General features: G+C 36.5%; 2 protein-coding genes across 2 annotated transcripts in view; one reads left to right on the top strand and one right to left on the bottom strand.

The window, feature by feature from the left end:
• Positions 1 to 22,444, bottom strand: part of LOC121386216 (fibrinogen C domain-containing protein 1-A-like) — a 113,543-nt gene that overhangs the window by 18,163 nt on the left and 72,936 nt on the right. The window lies entirely within an intron of this gene.
• The window catches only part of LOC121386215 (neural cell adhesion molecule 2-like), a 21,508-nt gene continuing 9,442 nt past the window's right edge, over positions 10,379 to 22,444 (top strand). Inside the window, exons 1-5 of the mRNA XM_041517045.1 lie at positions 10,379 to 10,635; positions 11,899 to 12,255; positions 17,520 to 17,771; positions 18,304 to 18,336; positions 20,463 to 20,720. Coding sequence (XP_041372979.1) covers positions 10,524 to 10,635; positions 11,899 to 12,255; positions 17,520 to 17,771; positions 18,304 to 18,336; positions 20,463 to 20,720 — 1,012 coding nt within the window. The 5' untranslated portion in view covers positions 10,379 to 10,523. The remainder of the gene's footprint in view (positions 10,636 to 11,898; positions 12,256 to 17,519; positions 17,772 to 18,303; positions 18,337 to 20,462; positions 20,721 to 22,444) is intronic.

Below are 22,444 nucleotides of genomic sequence, written 5' to 3'. Positions count from 1 at the left end.
GTATTTTATTTGTTTTGCACAGAATCATCCCCCACCTCCTCCCGGCATCTTTGCCCGAGTCATTTCACATTTCTTAAAGATTTATAAATAAGGAAAGAAAAGGAACAATAACCCAATAACACCCCCTCCACCCAAATATTAGTTTAATATTATGTTGTGCATATTTGATAGATGTTTGGTTGTGTGAAAGCTGCACGTTTCTTTTCTCACTAGTCCAAGTGCCAAAAATACCATACATGTATGTCAAATACTAAGTACTAAAGTACCTATAATATAGGATCTGCGGAGGCTCTTTAAACAGACATTCCTGCTGTTTCCTATTTGTTGATTTAAAAATAAGTGTAAAACATATTAAGCTTAGCTACATGAATACATTTGTATTATAATTGAATTTTGCATTCCAGGTACCGAACTAGTATGGTTGCTTAAAGACTGAAGCTAGAAGCCATTCCATGCTTGTTTTTATGGATAGAACCTGATTTATTGTCTTGTTGTGACAGGACAAGCAGACTACAAAATGGAAACAATAAGAAAAGTGCCAGATTCGTATTCAGATGATGAAACGAAGCTTTTTTTATGTTTCATGATGATTGTTCCTTAGTAAAAAAAAGTAATAAGTGTCAATGTGTCAGATGTTGAAGTTGTGAGATACAAGTGAATATCAGGCTGTACTTGGAACATTGTGCACTGGAATTTGTGTTATGCTTTGAATGACTAAACATTAGTCCACTGAAAGTTGTCATCCAATGTAAGCCATGAAATAATAGTAATACAATTGATATGAAACAGGGTTTTTCCACCTAGACTATTATTCAGTAACATTTCACATGTTGTTTGTATGAGTAAAGCCTACATGAAATTGGGTTCTGGATTGTTAATTATTTTAATTTGTTTTAATTGCCCCACATCAAACAGACAATGTCATGGTTGGGGGTCCTTGAATCATTGCCTTACAATGGTAATAAATATTGTAAGGATGTGTCATGAATGAAAATCAAGTAGATACTATAATATAATATAAAAATATACATTTCCAATGTTCTGCAACAGAGAAAGTGAAGTGTATCACATGTGCTTGAACGTTGTTTTGTTTTTTTTATTTGTTTTACATAACTGTGATTTATATTTCTAAATTATGATGCTTTGCATGTTGTTGGTTTTATATTTTTAGACATTTATAAATGCTTTCTGTTTACATACATTTGGGTCCATACCCACTCCCCCCAACCCCCAAATTCATTGACATTAATTGGCTTTGATCTGGGGGAGGGAGATAGAGAAGACGGAAAGAGAGAAAGAGAGAGAGAGGGAGGGGTGAGCAGATGGAAGACCTGGATAGTTATTGCTGGGGATAAATACACTGAAACTATGGATTGCTTGTCGACTTATTTTTTCTGTTGTTTACTGTATATATAACATAACATGGTGACAGATGTAAAAAAAAAAAAAAAAAAAAAAAATATATATATATATATATATATAGAGAGAGAGAGAGAGAGAGAGAGAGAGAGAGAGAGAGAGAGAGAGAGAGAGAGAGAGAGAGAGAGAGAGACAGACAGACAGACAGAGAGAGAGAGAGAGAGAGAGACAGACAGAGAGAGAGAGAGAGAGAGAGAGAGAGACAGACAGACAGACAGACAGACAGACAGACAGACAGAGAGAGAGAGAGAGAGAGAGAGAGAGAGAGAGAGAGAGGGGGGGGGTTATTACCAGTGTTTTTCGGTATCGTCAATATCATATATTAGGAATACAAATTGTATTATGCGAGCCTCTAGCGAGCATAATACATTATTTTTATTCCTAATATATGATATTGACGATACCGAAATACACGAGGGTAATAATCTCTTTATCATATAAGCTCAAGCTTAATAGAACGTGTTTTTGTAAACTGTACACGCAACTTTAATTCCAGTCCGCCATTACTAGATATTCAAATGACGTAAGAATATGTGGCGCGGTGTATTTTGAAATGTGTTTATTTGATGACTATGAATGAATACGTCAATCATGGAGTGTCACCCAAGTACGTTTGCTTAATGTCAATAACCCTAGTGCCGAGACCTCGACTAATTTATATCTAATTTGCAAAGTTATCAAATTCTTAAAGTATGTGATTTGAAAAAAATCACATACTTAGATTGCACTGAAAATGTAAGATATTATATGATTATTTATTACCCATATGGGCTCAAATATACGGGGTAATATTTTTTGGATCTCTGCACTGTGTGCAGATTGCTTCTGCAGCCACTGATTGGCTGGCTTAAAAATCACGACGTTTGGTTGCTTGCTTGCCATGGCCGGAACTTCACTTTCATTCATATAATGTTTTCATTCATGAGTCTGATTGCACATACGTTATACGATCTACAAAGTTTTACAAAAACAAATGGACTCATTTGTTTCGTAAACATGAAATGGTATATTTTCATAAGGAACGGCTTTAGTAATATATAAACATAATTATTTTCAAATGCAAATACAGTTGTAATATTTTGTACTGTAAGCATTTGGCTGTGGAAGGAACGGCGTTATGATATGACGTCACTTACATTACGTCATGTAATGCGTAAGATTATATGACGTAATGGCTGATGGATTTGTTGTAAACTGCAGAGGAATTTTTACATTAAAAATCAGTTAAAATTGACAATGGGTAATAAATAGAATAACCAACTCGCTACGAGGAGTTACACATTATCTGTCCCTCGTGAATGAATGTTGTAAAACCCTCGCCAAAGGCTCGGGTTTACAACATTCATTCATTCGGGACAGATAATTCATAATTCCTCGTAGCTCGTTAGTTATTCTCTAAATATATATATATATATATATTGTTTTCTGCTGCTGAAGGGTTAAATTGCATTAAAGTTATTTTAATCTAATTCAAGCAAAATATTTCAGTGGTTTTGAAGTAAACTGTTTTGAGGTTAGCATGTTTGTATTTAATTTGGTATGTTTATTTTTGGCACAGCATTTAATACCTTGGCTTAGTTGCAATCTAAAGCCCTGGGTATCGTTTTCTTAACAAGACATCTCAGTTTACCATACCATGAATTGGCACATAGGCATACGGGCACATTTGTTTGGGGGGGGGGGGGGGGGGGGGGGGGGGGGAGTGAACTGTGAACTTGGCCGAATGACATGTGACGTCAAGACCATCCTTGCCCGAATGACCAGAGAATTTTTGCCCGAAAAGATAAATTATCACACAAAGGGGGGGGGGGGGGGGGGGGGCGGGCTACAAATTGTCCTCTTTAAAGATGTTTTTGATGAGTTAAAGGGACATTCCCCAGTTTCCTGCATTATAAGATGTGTTTGACTTAAACTTACACATTAAACATGTTTTCTTGTTTAGAATATCAGTGTCTGTATATTCAATGTGTTTCTGGTCGTCTTAATATTTGTAAGAAACCCAAACTGGAATTTGTCTTCAAATAATTTCGTACATTCTTTTCTAGGAAATACAATGAAATTTAACCTAGTACAAATATTAGAACGATCAGAAGCACGTTTAATATGCAGAAAATATATTTGATATGTAATTACAATCGTTAAAAAGTTTCTGTTAGTCGATAACATCTTAAAAAATGCAGCAAACTCATGAATGTCCCTTTAAAATAACAATATTGTCGTTTTCCCGCCAAAATGACGACCATCTTGGATTTGATCATGATTGTATTATCAGATCAGATTTAACCATGGACTCCAGTAAAGGACAATCACTTAAGTAACATTCTACCAGTTTTCCTTATTATAAAATAAAATGTGTTAGTCCTTTATAATTGGTGAAAGAAAACGTGTATTGTCGTCTTCAGGATTCGAACCCATGTTACCATAGATCTAATTAGCCTACCTAATACATTAAGATCAAATCATTAGAATCTGTAATAGAGATAAATAGAACGTAATTACAATTAGTTTCACATGCTTTTGATAAGTTAGAATGATTGAGCTGAGCACCAAACAATATTTTTGTTTTTCCCGCCAAAATGGCAGCCATCTTAGTTTAGATCCTGATAACTTTATCACATCAAGTGTTTCCATAGACAACAATAAAGGTTAAGTATTTCTGTAACTTCTTGCCAATTTCCATCGACAAGTGATCAAAACCGTAAATGTGTTACGCCTACCTCATACAGACCCGTAGGGTGGGGGTGGGGGGTGGGGGTGGGGGGTGGGGGGTGGGGGGGGGGGGGGGGGGGGGGGGGGGGGGGGGGGGGGGGGGGGGTGCCAGGGGTGCCCGGGTGCCCGGGCCCCCAATAGTTTGGCTTTGTATTCTTCTTTTTTGATAACCTTTACATCTCAAGTGAATGTAAAAGTTGTAGCGAGACTAACGTATCGAAATTAACGGCGAGAGTTACAGTAACGGGCAAATAACCTTTGAATCATGCCTCCGGACCTTGCACCTTCGGCGCTCGTTCAGTTGCCCCCCCCCCCCCCCCCCCGTCCCAATAATGTCCGCCATGCTACTGGCCTGCCATATATCGGTAAATCAAAGATAGGTTTTGAAGCCCTAATTTCAAAGTGCTGTAAAACAATTTCCCAAGCTCACGGAAGGATCATGGGTTTTTTACCCAGTTGCACGGATCCCCCTCCCCCCCCCCCTGCTAATAAAAACCCCACCCCACCACGTAGATCTAAACTGATGTCCACGTAAAATTAATAATTTCATATTATAAACGTTTACATATTGTTTCAGAAACCCCCCTTACCTAAAGCATAATCCGCCCCTGAAGACCCAGACATGGGCATTTTTATGCTGAGACATTATGACGTGTACAAATTCAGAAAAAAATAAAATGTCCTCTATTTTTTCCCCCTCAATTTTTTTTTTTTGCAACCAGGCTAATAGGCGGTATTTTCCGTGGACACGCCACTGGGGGCATGCACTGCGTAAAAAAAACACACACACACACACAAACACACACACACACACACACACATAGACACACACACGCGCACACACACACACTGACACACACACACACATACACACACAGTCACAGACACACATACACGCACACACACTGTGACACATACACACACACACACAGTCACAGACACACACACAGTCACAGACACACACACACACACACACACAGTCACAGACACACACGCGCGCGCACACACACACACACACACACATAGACACACACGCGCACACACACACTGTGACACACACACACAGTCACAGACACACACACACATACACACACACAATCACAGACACACACATACACGCACACACTGTGGCACATACACACACACACACCACACACACAGTCACAGACACACACACACAGTCACAGACACACACACACACACACGCGGGCACACACACAGTCACACACACACACACACAGACAGTCACACACACACACACACACACACACACACACACACACACACACCTCGTTATACCACTGCATCTGGAGCACATTGATTAATTAATTTTAGTCTACAGAGTTTTCCTCTAGGTAGCAGCTTAAATTCATATGCAATTAATTAGTTATAATAAAACTGACCACCGATCGCCACACATTTACATTATAACATTCCCCAGCCTCGTTTTGAACTCTCTCGACAGGAGTCGCTGCGATCTTAAATGGTTCGGTTCCAAGCAGTGATGACGTAATGTGTGACTACTGCTCATGACGTATAATCTGGCTGCCATATTGAAAGTGAGTAATGTTATTGCAAGTTATCATAACATCGAAATAAGAGGGTATAAATAGTGGTTTGATATGAATCTAAGCTGTCACCCAGATGCGAGCTCTGTCGACAGAAGACTATTCATTATTTATGATTCGCTCATTAGTATATAGGCCCATATTCAATTCATACAATTCAGAAGCGGATACGGTGTGTGTGTGTGTGTGTGGTGGGGGGGGGGGGGGTATACGGGGGTTCTACATTCCCCTTTCAGACAAGATGCCCTTTTGATAATTGTTTGGGTTTTATTGTTGGGTTTGTTTTGTTGTTTGCTGTATAATTTAGATCCACCACTTCACACAACAATTATTCACCATGTTCGTAGCGAACGAACAACAAAGCGCCTGTTATTTACTAAATTAGTAAAAATAAGCATTTTATTTATGATGTGTGGACTGCATGAACACGAACAGTAGAGCCTATTGAAAGTTGATCGGTTACCATACGTTACCATACTGTTCTACGCTCAATTTTATAACTTACTCTTCTCTGGCTAGTGGACAAAAACAAATTTACTCGCCAAGCTTAAAATTTTACTAGCCGCACTAATCTTTTTGTATTATTTATGCATGTGTTGAAACCATCATAACATTATACATGACTGGTGCTGCTGGATTAAATAGTTTGAAACAATGAAATTGTTTAGTTTTCACTCATTCAATCAAACCTTAAACTGTAATGCATGTACACTTTATGCTAATAAATGTTCTTGTTTCTTTCTTTTTTTCTGAGGGGGTGGGGGAGGAGTTCCCATTCATAAGTAAATACATAATGCTGTTAATTGTTGTAATATCTCAGTAACATGGATTATTATTTGTATAACTTAGGTGGTTCGCTACGACGTAAATTACATAAATGAAATAAACAATTCGGTATAATATCCGCCCGCCCCCCCCCCTCCCCCCTTATTATGTTTAGTTAGGGTTAGGGTTTAGAGTTAGGGTTAGGGTTAGTGGTTAGGGTTACGGGAGGGGGGGGGGGGGTACCGGGCGAATAAATTATTGTTATTTACAGGTAATTATTGTATGTTATGTTTTTAATGTTTATTATACCTAATTAATCTAATGTCTCTTTCAGGTAATTCTGAAAATAATAGTGCTCCTTTAATTTAATCATTTGCTTTAATATACAACTTCTTTATTCAGGTGCTCTATTTCAGTCAGCTTGTTAACTCGTGATATGTTGATTAAAAACACAAGCATGAATCTTGCACAAGCACCTAACAATAGCACTCGCATTCTTGCGCTGCGTCTGTTCTTTGGTCTAAACTTTCAAGCTTGGGTCTACTGTAAGCTGGTATTCTGTCTTGGTGTTTCTGCCCAGCTTCTTGTTATATAATCTTCAGCATAAATGCTGAGCGCTCTTGTTCTTAGTGTGGAAATGATATTGTCGCTATTGCTGTGATGTCGTATTCTTAAAGGATTTCTAAGATCTCTATTTCTGAATGCGTGTGTCAGTTACCAGTAAGGAAATAAAGAAATGTTTTATTTAACGACGCACTCAACACATTTTATTTACGGTTATATGGCGTCAGACATATGGTTAAGGACCACACAGATTTTGAGAGGAAACTCGCTGTCGCCACTTCATGGGCTACTCTTTCCGATTAGCAGCAAGGTATTTTTTATTTGTGCTTCCCACAGGCAGGATAGCACAAACCATGTCCTTTGTTGAACCAGTTATGAATCACTGGTCGGTGCAAGTGGTTTACACCTACCCATTGAGCCTTGCGGAGCACTCACTCAGGGTTTGGAGTCGGTATCTGGATTAAAATTCCCATGCCTCGACTGGGATCCGAACCCAGTACCTACCAGCCTGTAGACTGATGGCCTAACTACGACGCCACCGAGGCTGGTCAATTACCGGTAAGGTGTTACATCCTTAGTTACACACACTTGGGGTTTAAACATAAATTGTGTACATTTGTCCTGAACCTGCAGCTGTTTGTCGTCTTTTTGAAACACAAACCTAATGCTGTTACACTAACAAGTGTGCTAGAAGATGTTAGTATAAGAAATGCAGAGACCGAGAATAAAATTAAGAAACCAAACATAAGCAGAAAAAACGACAGCCAATGATTCAGATTATTTAGGAAAATATGTCAGAAATATCAGTTGTGTATAATACAATACAGTATTCGGAACGTCTTTAGTCAGCCGATTACATACATAATCCAGAAATCGATATCAGTTGCGATATTCCAAATGGTTGGGTGCATTAAAATAACACACCGATCGAAATATCTGGATTGTTTTCGAAGTATCTGGATTGTTTTCGCCAAATCACTAAAATCAGCAATGAGTTCCGAACGGTACCGAAAATTAATACGGAATTCATAGTGATCAATCGGACAACTTCGTAAATAACGAAGTGTTTTAACTGCACAGTGTCAGCAAATTTCATTGGTTTTCACTGTTAGGACTGAACGCACATGCCAAACTAATTTGATACTTAGACGTTTTTGGAGTCAGTCGCCAGGTGGCGACAATAATAAATTCAATCAGTCGCCACGCCAATGCGACCATTTTGGTCGCAACGTAGAACACTGATACCACCAGTTTCAAAACAAGAAGCGAATGTCACAGACTTATAATGAAATGCTTTCGGTGTTGACTCGACATAGGCCTACAGGTCTGACACAATTTGACAAAATGCGGTCTCATAGGTGTTCGGGCTCCCATTGTTAGGGGTGGGTGTGGTGTATTTATTCATACTACCAAACAGCTATATAGGGGTTCAAACTAATCACTAGGCATTTTTAAATGCATTACAACTAATTTTGCTGGTAGAATGATGGAAATGTATACGTTTTAAAAAGGTCTCAATGTTTCTATCGTTTTTGCCCGAATTTGTGGATTTACTTCTGCACTAGAGGGCATTTGCAGCCCTTGAAATAAATGTTGTATTTCTAGTATTTGTTTACATTTGTTTATTGTCCCCCAACTCTTTTTGAGTGTCAGGGTTGAGGTGCCCTAATTAATCGCCATACAAAATATTAATTGGAATAAAACTTAAATACTAGAAATACATGGCTTGTAGATTGGTAAGACTTTATAAATAATATTTGATTGTGATAAAATGTGTTGCTATTTTATATAAAACTAAATGCAAATTATATATGTAAAACATTAAGGAAGGCGCTTCTTTCTATGGCCCATGTTTTGAGAGCGGATTTTTAATGTTATACTGAATACATATATGAATGCCAAAAAATAAAAATAATTTTTTTTTTAAATAATATGTTTTAATTTGTTTTGTGTTTGCGTCATTTTTGGGTTAAATTGACTGGAGTAAAAACCATAATATTACAGCGTACATGGGCTGTTTATTTACAATTTTTTCTTCAATAAAATATTTTATTATTATTATTATTATTATTGGTTACCACACACTGCTGTCACTTAGTTGAACTTTTATCCGAGCCAGGATCCGATCGCTGACGTTTTTCTGAAGTTTCTTTTCGCGTTCCTAAAGTCATGGTTCGAACTTTTCATCTGACGTCAAATCAGGATCTGATCGTCACATAATATATACTACTACCGAATAAGTAACGAGAAGTAAGCTCCGTGGTCTAATTAATAAGCTGCTGGACAATCAAGCTGACGAGTTGTTCAAATCCCGTCAAAGCTGGCTCACACGTTCATTAATCTGTCTTATCTATCGCCCTCTGCCCTACATTCTCATTATGTTAATATAAGAAAACATTCCAATTTCTCCCACGATTTTCGACCCTTTCTGGCAGTTTCCTCCGACTCTTCTGAGTTGTCCACACCATCGCCTACTTGTCTCATCTTGCTCCACGGGTGCAGTCTCCGTGTACTTCCCTGCACCCACCTGGCATCCTGTACCTCCTCTGCCGCTAATAAAACTGGTCTGACCCACGGCACTAACTAACGACCTCCGGTAGTATAGTAGGTAGTTGCGAGTGTCTCTTAACAATGCCAGAAGTTACTACGGAACACTCCCCGAAGTGGTCAGACTATGCCCACAGCTAAACGCTGATGGGGGAATAGCAGGTGTGTGGCACAGACAGCCACAAGAGACGAGCACATGTCGCTGTTGGAGAGACAAGGAGTGGGATATAGATGTGGACAGCGAAAGAAGTTGAAAGATAGGAGGAGTTGCCAGATCAGGAAGAAATGAGATGGAATTCAAAGGAGAGAAAGGGAAGGGGGCAGTGTGATAAAACAAAAATATACAAAGAGAGAAAAGAATAAGTAGCAAGCTAGTATTTACCGCTAAGTATTTCAGTTATATACTTACCCACAACTAGGCCCGCCCCTGCCCCCGTTCCGCACACATGCGGCCAAGGCATGTTCTTTTGGGGAATTCCATGTCAAATCAATCACTTTTAGGACTCACCCTCTCAGATTTCACTGAAATTTGGTACACTTACAGTATTCAGTGATAATGAACCAACATTTTAGACTTCTAGCTCAATTAGTATTTAAGATACACGTGGTTGAACTTTGACCTCGTTTTGAAAAGGCTATAACCTGTTTTACTATTTGAGATAGAGGACACATTGAAATGGTTTTCTAAAGGTCTTGAATAGACAACACAGATTAATACACACATTATTTACATGGAATAAATCTGAAACATTAACATCACAATAATTATATTTTGTTATTCTTCTTCTTTATATATATAGTTTTTTAAAACAAGGATCCCAACATACTATATGGTAACCATGACACTACAGATTGCACATGGCTTGAGTGCTTGCTTCAAGAATAAATAAAACGAAGGGCAGAAGGACCTACAATATTCCTGACTTTGAAGTGCATGGCTCACATTGGAAGATGTTCTCAACATGGAAGTTAGTCTGTTTCTCATGCTGGAGCCCAAAGACGTTATTGAGGTTGTGGAAGTCATTCCTGTTGGCATTTCTTCTAAGCTGTGATGTTTCTTTAGGTTAGTTTATCACATGGAAGTACCTGTTTGTTAATTATTGAATACAATTATAATATTTACTCCAGCCCGTTGAGGGACCATTCACATATTATTTAACGCTAGAGGGGGTTGGTGGGTGTACGTACAAACGTTACGCAGTGGGTTGATTGTGTACTGAACAGCGTTAGGTAGTGCATTGTCATATTCTTTCTTTCTTTTAATTACTTCTTTAATACTACACCCATCACATCACCTGTTTGTGAATGGGGTGTTTGGATTGGGGTGGGGGTGGGGTGGGGTGGGTGTGAGGGATGTGTGGGTGTGTGTGACCCCAATCAATAGGTAATATGTTGGGAGGTATATGGTCTAACGTTACGGGCATTACAGCGGGAAACGGCCGCCATTAAGGGAGTGAAATTCTCGCAACAATAGCTTGTGAGGGCATTGTATCTGGGTGCGATTTTAGTATGTTTGACTTATTTGGAACGTTACCAGTATCTCAAATACAACTTAGTTATCTCCTAATTAACAAAGCATCGAAACACACCAATACAAAAGCAGAGGGAACAAATTAAACACATGCTGGCATATATAATTTCAATGGTTATTAAGTTAAACTTTATTGAATGCATTCTAAGATATACATGATTATCCAGTCTAGTATTACATCGTACATATGTCTGTAATAGTAACAATTATAAATATCTAACTACATTTATAAAAATATTTACCATTATTAATTTTCTTTGCCATTATTTTGTTAACACTAAATGCATAACGGCAGCCCTCTACATTGCGACATTTTGTTTTCATTTGGCAACTGCAACATATCATTGTATCTGTTTAAGAATGTAAGTAGGCACCTAGATGAACAAGTTAACGTAGAGAGTTGCATCAGACAATTGTTTACCATGAAGCACGAAAATATTTCCATATACATTTTTGAAAATTATACTCTTCTACCTTTGCTAGTTAAAGTAATGTATCACTGATCATATCTGCTTCATATTTTACTATCAACGCATGGAAAATAGCTATCTTTTTGAAAGTTCTTTACCGTTATTTTCCCATTTATGTGAAAATTACCCATATAGCCAGAATTAAAATGTGTTGAGTGTCGTTACATAAAACATTTCTTTGTTTCTTCGTTGGCATATTTTTAAATTGCTTTTGTGATAGTTGCATCTCTCGGTGTTTTTTTTTTTTTTCCCCTGGATCTTCATTTAATTCAATGTTGCTTATTTCCTTGCTTTTTGTTTCTATTTTGTTTCTTTTTTTATCTAGGTGCATTAGTGGCAATCTCTGGGTCTTCCTCTCATGCAGTGCTGTTTGAGCCATTTACATTTAGCTGTACAATCTCACAGGCGGCTGGTCTGAAAGATGACGTGATCTTTTATCAGGATACATTACTTGGTGCAGTGGCTGCTCTCAAACAGGATGCTGGTCCATGTTCCGTGTTTATTCGTCCTCGACTAAAAGATTACTCTGCATCCTGTGGGAATGGAACCGACAGCAACTCGTCCACCACCAAGGACTATATTTTAAAGATCAACAAAGCTGCGGAACGTGATGCAAGCTACTGGTTTTGTGGACTGAATATAGCTAAAACACTCAGTGAGAAATTTAGGCTACATGTTTACTGTGAGTAATTTATATATATATATATTTATATGCTCTAGCATTTGGAGTATATACGTTTATAAAAATATTTAGATGTGTTAAATATAAATCAACTGGTGAGAACATTGTTTACACACCAATAACAGACTGGTGTTGGAACTTCACCATCAACCATCAGTTTTAATCAGTTTGCATCACCCAATCATCTTTCGATTACACAGTTGCATCGAATTATAAGAACAGAAGAAGAATTTTATTTTAAATACTATGCACATAGTGTCCTGTTGACCGTACACAGTTTAACTTTTATAACTTTGTTTTCTTTATGTACACATGCACACCTGCACATATTTAGATTTAGATGTACGTCATATAACTGGGGGAACACTTAAGGTTACCATTTTCCACAACAATCGATTATGGATTATGGATCATCACCTCCATAGAGACAATCGTTATAATCGATCATTAAAACGTCACTAGGTTTATTGGCATTTAAGCAAATGTACTAGGGTAACACTCCAAAACTGACATATGCATTCAAATAACAAAAATTTCAATAGCAATTTTACACTGAAAGCTGTCCAGCGTTACGCACTAGTTTATTTTGATATAAATACATCCAAAATGACGTCATTCGAGTTTGACTTCATTTCCATTCAAAAAGACACGGCGCCACATAGTATTACTTATTTTGGAATATATAGTAATGGCGGACTGAAATTAAAGTTGCATGTACAGTTTAGAAAAACACGTTGTATTAAGCTTGCGATTACATGATAAAAAGCGTACCCTAGTGAGTTTTGGTATGGTCAATATCATCTATTAGGAATAATAAATAATGTATTATGACGATACCGAAACACACTCTGGTAATAACCTTTATATATCATATTCCAATATGCTATATTATTCATAAATGAAAATGTAAAGAATCAATGTTTTGTCACGGCGGCTACCTTTAAATTCAAGATGGCGGCTAACCAGTCTGCCAGACTTCTTGGATCCATCAATATTTGAAATTAGTAGACCAAAATACCCATATACACTACATTTATACTTTCTGCCAGATGTGAACATCTTGGTTATTTGCTGTCACATATCTGCCCCAATCTTTTGTGTTTTGTTGGGTGCCCAGCCATGTTGCATTACGGGTAATGGAAAGCAGATTATGCTGCCACGTCTGCTTTAGATTTGCCTCATGCAAGGGTTGATGTACCGTATACTGATTTTAAACATAGTATCAATCAATTTATTTTTTCGATTTGGCAACATGATTGGGGTGGTGCGGTTGCGAATAAGCTTCATGTTATCAAGACAGTCTTGGGGGAGTGGCAGTCTTCCTATAGGCAGTGCAGGAAGGATGAAATAGTCTTGTGTCCTGCTCGCATCGGTCATACTTACTTGACCCATTCATTTATATTGCAGAAAGATCCTCCACCACATTTTGGTGGAGTATAAGCCTCTGAAAAAAACTGGACAATGAACTGTGATGGAATTATTTTGATTCCATCCAGAACTTGTATGATACTGATTTTTATTCTAAATTTTAATTTTATCTATCTGTGATCTTTGTATTTTTACAATTGTTTACTCTGTTTTTATTTAACTGTTGAATTTTTATATTGATGTTGGTCATCACTACGTTTTGCCTTTACCATTGTTTGGCACCCAATAACCGATACATTTTTCGTGTTGGGGTGTCGGGGTCTCGTTAAACATTCATTCATTCATTCACTATTTTGTGATGTACATAACATGTACGAGACTTTCAGAAATGCAACAGTTCTCCCCAAAATACATCTCCGTAAAATACGTCTCCCTCTAATACATTTAGCACGTTTACCTCTTCCCACTCCAAATGATCAGGGTTAAATGTGTTTGGATTTCTTGCAACAGAAACGTGGTAATGATTTAAATATTAATATAATAGAACTGACAAATATGCTGATGATGATCATTATAAAAGCAAACCTTTAAATCAAAATATATATAAAAAGAGTAAAATACCTTAATTCAAATGAAAATAGTTTTTACCTTATTATTTTATAAACTATTAAAGATAATGTGTCAAAATGAAATAATATACAAGCCATGTTGTGTTTATAATGCAGTCATTGCAAAGAAATGTATACTTCAGGGAAAGAGACACTAATGTATACTTGAAACTGGTCTCGGATTTAAATCATATTTTTTCATAATAATTTTAAATATGACAGGCCTCCCAGACCTATATTTCCTCTTTTTTTTTTTTATAGCATCCTATACAAATGTTGAGATTCATTTCCTTTATTTCCTATACTAGTATTTGACTCAATTGCTTTGCCAAAATGCCGATGAATAAAATATGTTACTCAGTTATATTCGCAGTGAAAGGCAGCCTGTCAGAAATTCAGAAGATGCTTTGAATGTGCACCAACTTTCAAATTGTCCTGGATATCGGCATCGACTGCTGGCAAGCCTTGGTATATATTTGTTCAGGGTTGAAAATTAACATGAAAACCATAGTCGTCAGCAGGGCCAGTCGAAGAAAAATCTATGTATAATAATAGCCATGTATATAGTCCATTTGCGTCGAGGAAACCGATGAATTGGCATGCAACTTTATTCATAGTAGAAACATATTATTAAGTTTTAAACCCATACCATCCCAAATCGCATTTTAAGAGAGAGAAAAAAAATAGTTCAGTATAAATAAAAGTTACTTTAAAAGTTACCATTAAATGATACAGATTAAATATGATTTTTAATACAGGGATAGAAAAAAATGCTAGAACAGCCAAGGTATGCAGCTTCACTTGTATTGTCTCTGAAGTAATCGATAATGCAATATAAATAGACTAAAGGTAGAACTGCGTGTGTTTTAGTATATTAGTCTGGGGATGACAGTCTTTTGTGTGCACCTGTGAGAGGTGGTTCAATATGGAGAACTCTCCATTAAATTATCTCCTTGGGAGTGGCTGTCCTCCTAAAGACGAGGCATTAGATAAAGATTCATGGAATCATCCACTATTTTGCCAAATACCCAATCGACTCTGCATTGTGCAGAGATACGGCCCTGATTTCGTATTACGGTTTTTTGTCGTTCAGATTACGTTGGATTTATCCTATGCCGTTTTATAAATATATATCTTGTTTTTATTTACACTGAATGTTTTACCACCAAAAACGTTATTTCAGATGATATGGGTTTACAATTTAATAAATCAATATGTTTTCATACGAATTTTATCTTTAGGCCTTTGATTTTGTCCCAGAATAATATAAGCTAATTAAATACGATTAATATATTGAATAATGTCAAAAAGTAGGTCTACTACATAATTATGGCGTATCCAGTCCATTAATCCGACAACACCCCAAAAAACATGATGTGTTTGCAATACGTTTTGAGCTATATTTTTTTAAAGCCTCGGACCAAAATCTCAGAAGCTGAGGCCGAGTCTTGTAAGTCTGGCGTTGTCAAAATATAGAACATGTTCTATAATGGTGTCTGTTGCCAGATCTGTAGTTCGCGCCAGCACAATAGCGGTGTGTTTTGTCACATTCGATTCAGTTTCAGTGTATTAATTTTTCACCTGCTACCATATTCACCAGATTCTAAAATGAATGGTCGCCCAACGGACTATCTTTGTGAAATTCATAGTCACCCATAGCCAATAAAGGTCGTTATGGGCATCCGGGCGACTGCTAATTTTCAACCCTGTTTGTTGAGGTAGTAGATGGTATCTTGTGTACATATGCAAGGTAAGAACATACCATTAGTAATGTAAATGTCTTTAAAAATCCGTGTAAAATGCCTATAATGATATGTACAAGTGGCTGGGAGGCCTGTAATGGCCTCTAAGAATAATAATACAAAAATCAGAAATCTCCAGGACAATTAGGCCTGTTTTTAATAATATATCCTCAAATCTAAGTTTATCGCGTTCAGACGAATATCATCTGAATCGAAACAACAGCTGCAAATCCAATATGGTTGAAATATGTAATTGTTACAGATTAAGTTTTACTTTCGTGACAATTTACCGATTTTTTTATATACAGTGGAACCTCGTTAGTCCAAACAGTATTGTTATTAAAAAAAAAACCGTCCAGAATAACGAATTTCCGGATTACTGAAATGTACGTGATGAGTAACCTCCCTTGATTCGCAAACAAAATAAAACATTTCTTCAACCAGTTTTCTTCTGTTGATCGTGGTGTGAATAAGCGCTATTTGCCAGTCTACTATTCAGTAGTGTCCTGCCAGGTGCTTGTCTTAAAGTTAGAAAATGCGATTAAATAAAATTAAATACTGTTTAAGACATGCTGCATTGTTGATACTAAATGTTTGATTATAAAATGTTATTAGTTGTGTTTTGTCGTACGGTTAATGTTGTAAATCTAGGCCACGTGGTTGAGTTCATTTCCACGAAGTGGGTACGTTGTTGAGGAATGCATATTGTTTCTCACTTATTAGTTTAGTTTCTACGTTTACAGATTAGATTTTAAACATATTAAATGGCGAAATTACAATTCATTTCTGCTATATGTACTGATATAATATAAACGCCAACATGATACATCCCTCCGCCCCTATCACGGAAATACAACTCTCTCAAAACCGGGAAGAAACTGAATGAGCATTGTTCCACTTGTGAAAGAGTCACAAACCAGTGTTTTGATAGCAATAGCATATAAAGACGTTTCCTTTGTCTTTATTTTGGGTGACTGGCAATACTCTTGAGTTGCACACCAAAACAATTATGAACAGTATTCAGTAATAAACCATACAGTTAAGTTAGGAGGGTAGTTACAAAACGAGGTCATGGTGTACCGTAGGGTATGATCAAGAGTTACCCACTTTAAAAAATAAAATACACTCTTTTTTTCATAAAATAAAACAGTCAGTCTGGTCATAGATAAAAGAAATTATATTTAAAAAACAAAAACTTTTATGTTCAATCATCGGCGACCGGTCAAACGAAGCAATTTGCCTTTACTTTTTACATTTGGTTCAGAACTATGACCGTCCGGTTCCGGAAGCTGAATATCTGGATTAAGGAATAACTTTACTGAGTGGTCGTTTCGTTTTGCAAAAAAAAATAAAAAACGTCCGTGAGGTTCCACTGTATATAGAATTTGGGTTCGTGAGTTTAGGGAATTGTAACATTTGTGGGACCCGGTAGATGACATGCATTGTAGTACTCTATTTGTTTTTCAATTTTACTTTCATTTTTTATCATTATTATTATTTTTTTATATTTTAATTATGTTTTTTTTGTGTCGGTCAAATGGTCCAGATCTAAGCGGCGTTATCTTCAGATCTCATGTAAATGTCAAAGAAGGACAAAGTCTGTCTGTAAACTGCACTGTTGACTGTAATCCGCCATGTGACTACGCCTGGACACTGGGTGATAATGAAATCACAACAGATCCTCTGTTAACACTTACAGCAATCAACAGGAATCAGGATGGAAATGTGTACAAATGTACAGTGACCAACTCTGCCATACCCAAATCTATAAGTGAGCAGTTCATACTGAAGGTGCTTTGTAAGTACTATATTTTACTTAATAGAAACATTTTGACAGATCACGTTACAGTTACATATAGAGTGACAACACTGCTCTATTCTACATTCTACTGGGAGTAAAAGCTGGTGATTGATAATAGTCATATATCCACACCTCAACCCTTTTTGGCGTCCGTCTCCTTTGGTATATCATTGCTTCATCTCATCACGAGCCCTAAATGGTTTACAGCCCATAGCGTCCCTGTCATCCTGACTGCTTCCTCCATCATTTATACTACCAATAGTCTTCAGTATCGTTTTATAATATACATTTATATATCTTGGCGTGTGTGTCTGTGCGTGTGCGTACGTACATGCGTGTATGTGTGTGTCTGTCTGTGTAAGTGTGCGTATGTGTGTGTGTGTGCATGCGTGTGTGTGTGCATGTGCGCTCGTGCGCACCTTTGCATGTGTGTTGGGATGCAATTTAGCTTGTATTCTACCCTTTAATGTTAACCTGGTTATAGTACAATAAAAACAGATGTTTGATTTGGTTTCTTTTGTTCTTTCAGCACCAGGCAGTGAAAATAGAACAGTGCATCCCGGTAGGTGTAATACACTAGATACAATTAATTATTTAAACATGAGCTATATTGCTAACCAAGATGACACATGAAGTGTTTTTGACCATCCACAGTATACATATATATACTGATACTCTTCAAAAAGGTAGGGGAACTCTAATAAGAATTTACAATTACCAAAATTGTAAGGTATATTAGCTGTAGGGAATGGTTATATGTTCATAGTGAATTAACTGAACAAATATTATAACCGGTAGTTCAGTATTACAGTAGGTTTTATGACCACCAAAGATCTTGAAGGACGATTAGGGTCAAAAGAGAAATTTGAAAGTTGAAGGTGTTTTATCAGTGATTCGCAAATTCAAACAATAAAAATGAATAAAAACAAATAAAAGTGACAACTGTTTGATCAACATAATGAAAAAGGTTGACATAAATCATGCTCCACAGTGATTAATCGACCTTCCTGGAAATTGTCAACATCGAGAATGACACCCCACGCACGTGTACGGGGCAACTGCCTGATGCATGTGCTAACTATGGAATGTGTTTCGGTGTGTTGATACACAAACCTGAACGTTCTTTACTAGGATGTCTGTAGTTGATATTAACATTAATATTTCAGGAACCCCTACGTTTTTGAAGAGTGTATATATGTATATATATATATATATATGTATGTATGTGTGTGTGTGTGTGTGTGTGTGTGTGTGTGTGTGTGTGTGTGTGCATGTGTATATATCATATAATGTCTTACATTTTCAGTGCAATTAAAGTATGTGGTATTTCTCAGATCATATACTTAAGAATTTGATAACTTTGCAAATTAGATCCAAATTAATCAAGGTCACAGCAATTTTACACTGAAAGCTGTCCAGCGTTACGCTCTTGTTTATTTTGATGTAAGGACACACAAATTGACTTCATTCGAGTTTGACGTCATTTCTGCAAATAATTCAAACAATTCAAACGTTCTGAATGTATAAACATGTTGTATGTAGCTTTATTATGTACAGGTACTGTTACAGATCAAATTATCTTTGACATGTATTGCTTTAGCAGTACTCTTAAAATGATTGTTGAATTCAGAGTTTTATAACATGTCAGGTATCGTCTCGGTATGTATTATGACGCTGTATGTATTTTGGCGCACTATCTTTAAATAGCAATTGTGTGTCATCCAAGAAATGCTTTGACATCAAATACAGAGATTTTTGTTGACAGAAGTATTCTTTATTGATAAGAATAAAGCACTGTTTACAATTTGGCAATTTGCGGTAAGTATAAATAATTAGAAATACCAGGTATCTAAAAGAACTATTTTCCGTAGGACACTTTTTCAACATGCATAAATACCCTGCATCTCCAAATTTTCACAATTAATTTTACTCACCTGCAGCACGAAACATTGTCGTCTGCTTCTAGAGAAATAAACACAAGGCAATTAATTATATCACCTCTACGTCAGTCTATTTTTATGGATGTCCGAATGAGTCCCCTGTCCTTATTTTACATGCACTGAATATGGTTATATTGGGTCAGGATTAAAGGTCGTCCCAGTGCATATTACGTCTTAAAATAATATCTATTCAAAATGAAATGTGTAGTGGATATTGTCTTCAATACAAGTAATAATCAACAAACAGACAAATACTCGAAGGGCTGTCAAATTTACACACCCTATTAGTGCACTGGGTTATATGGTTTACATGTGTCGATATAATTAGACTTTATTTTAATGGTGTTATTTTGACGTGTATTATTAATATTGAATTTATGGATCACCACACATCGTTTCCAGTTGTTTGGAGTTATTTTTCGTGAATATTTTTAATTCAGAAGTTATCTAAATGTTCTGCTTCAAAATAATAACATAAAAAAGATTAGAATATTACAGCATACACAAGTGCACTAAAACTAAAACTAAATTTGACTATATATTTAATTTAATGTTTATATTTTAATGATATATATACGCACACATTAAGTTATGCCTCTGTCAATAATAAAAAAAAAACATCCTTATTTTTACACTACGCGAGATCGTTGCTTATCCGCGCCAAGACCCATACCGCGAGGATAATTGTTTGGAAGTTACATATTTGCTGCATGCAGTTCATTTTTATTTTTTTAAATATTATTTGCAGACGGTCCAAACTCTGTTACGTTCAGTCCCCGTTCACCTACAACTGCTGGAGAAGGGGAAAGTCTGACTGTCACCTGCATTGCAGACTGTACACCATCGTGCTCGTTTTCATGGATACGTGGAAATCAGAATCTGTCATCAAGCTCGAAATTAGAACTGACAAATATCGCTATGAGCCATGGAGGGGTGTACACATGTACAGTTAAAAACACCGGTTCATCAGACGTTAAATCTAGTAACTTCACCTTAATAGTAAGAGGTAAGTAGTAAGTAGTTCGACATGTATTATACTGACATGTATAAACAGGGTTTGTATTACAGAGGGGCACTGCAATTATTGCTGTAGATGTCCATTGAATCAGTAGGGCACCAATACAGTTTTGAGGACACAACAGGGGAACAACGGCAACGGCAAAGTATCAAGATATTTATTGGACATGAAGGGAGAACACAGTATTTAAAATAAATCATTCAATAAAAATCAAAAAGAAAATGACTGAAACAAATTTGGTGGAACTTGTAGTTATTTCCCTTGTGCCAAATGGATCTCTGTATACAGGTATCAGTTATTGCATTTGCAGAATCAAGAAATCTATGCTATTGTTTTCTTTCTAAACCATATATGTACAATAATATAAATGTATTAATAATATACATGGCCCTACACTATTAAATTATGTATGTTCATTGTACAGAATAATGTGAAACAATTTGCTTGGTAATCGGCCGTTTCACTGTCTACAACTTGTTTGTTATTTTGGCTAAGTAAAGAAACAGTGATTAGGAGCTTTTAAATTTAAATCATGCTTAACCTGGAAAGGTGTTTTGGTTTGTATAGCATGTTGGGTTATTTAAAAAAAAAAAAAAAAAAATTACAATAAAGGTGTTAATGAACTTGCATTATTTCAGCCCACATTTCATATGTGTGTTGCATGTCCATGTGTACGAATGTGTGTATCTTTGTACATGTGCGATGTATGTGATGTATGAGTGTGAATGTGTGGTGTATGTGTTGTGTGTGCATATGAGCGTGTGTGTGTGGTGTATGTATGGTGCATGTGTTGTGTACGCATGTGTGTGTGTGTGTGTGTGTGTGTGTGTGTGTGTACGCATGTGTGTGTGTGTGTGTGTGTGTGGTGTATGTATGGTGCATGTGTTGTGTACGCATGTGTGTGTGTGTGTACGCATGTGTGTGTGTGTGTGTGTGTGTGTGTGTGCCAATAGTTTTTCTAATAATATTAAACACTGCTAGAGTTATGATTAATCGATATTTACACAAGCTTCACTTTAGTATCATGTTTATGTCTTGAGTACCATAATTTTCAGTTTTAACGAGCATTAGGTGCTACGTCCCATTTGACATTATAGTGAGACATAACACTGTTATGGTAGCGAGCTTGAGATTTGATGACAAATGATGAATGATGGCTATGTTTTGATTGTTCAGGATCATGGAGATGGAAAATTGCTTATAGTTGAATTTAGACGATTGTTTCACAAATTTCAACAAACTAGATATTTTTTCTTAACCTTTAGACTACTGGGCTCATTTTTGACAAAAACCACGTTGAGTGGGTACAAGTTTATAATTTATACTCACATTATTATATTCACTTAAATGTTTTATAAATACATAAAATAAAGTTCATATTTGAATCGGTAAGTATTATTTTTGTGTATTTTCTAATTTTGCTAATCGCATTTACTTACTGGCATTTGTGGCCAGCTGTCCAGTATTTATGTCTATCATTCCAAATAACTGGCTTTCTTACCAGAATTTTTTAAAAACGAAACACGATTCATATCCCAATATATGGTTATTTTCGTTTTTGGCAAAACAATCAAATTTATTATCAAATTAGCTGTCACAATCAGCTATCGATCTCTGAAAATGACCGTGACGTGCCGCCATTGTTGTCAAGCGAAAATACTTGCCGAAAGCTACTTTTTGAACTCAAAATTTCAAGCCATTTTACAGTAAAA

This window comes from Gigantopelta aegis, chromosome 12 (assembly GCF_016097555.1).
Source record: "Gigantopelta aegis isolate Gae_Host chromosome 12, Gae_host_genome, whole genome shotgun sequence".
In the NCBI taxonomy this organism is placed as follows: Eukaryota; Metazoa; Mollusca; class Gastropoda; order Neomphalida; family Peltospiridae; genus Gigantopelta; species Gigantopelta aegis.
This window is presented reverse-complemented; position numbering and strand designations above follow the sequence as displayed.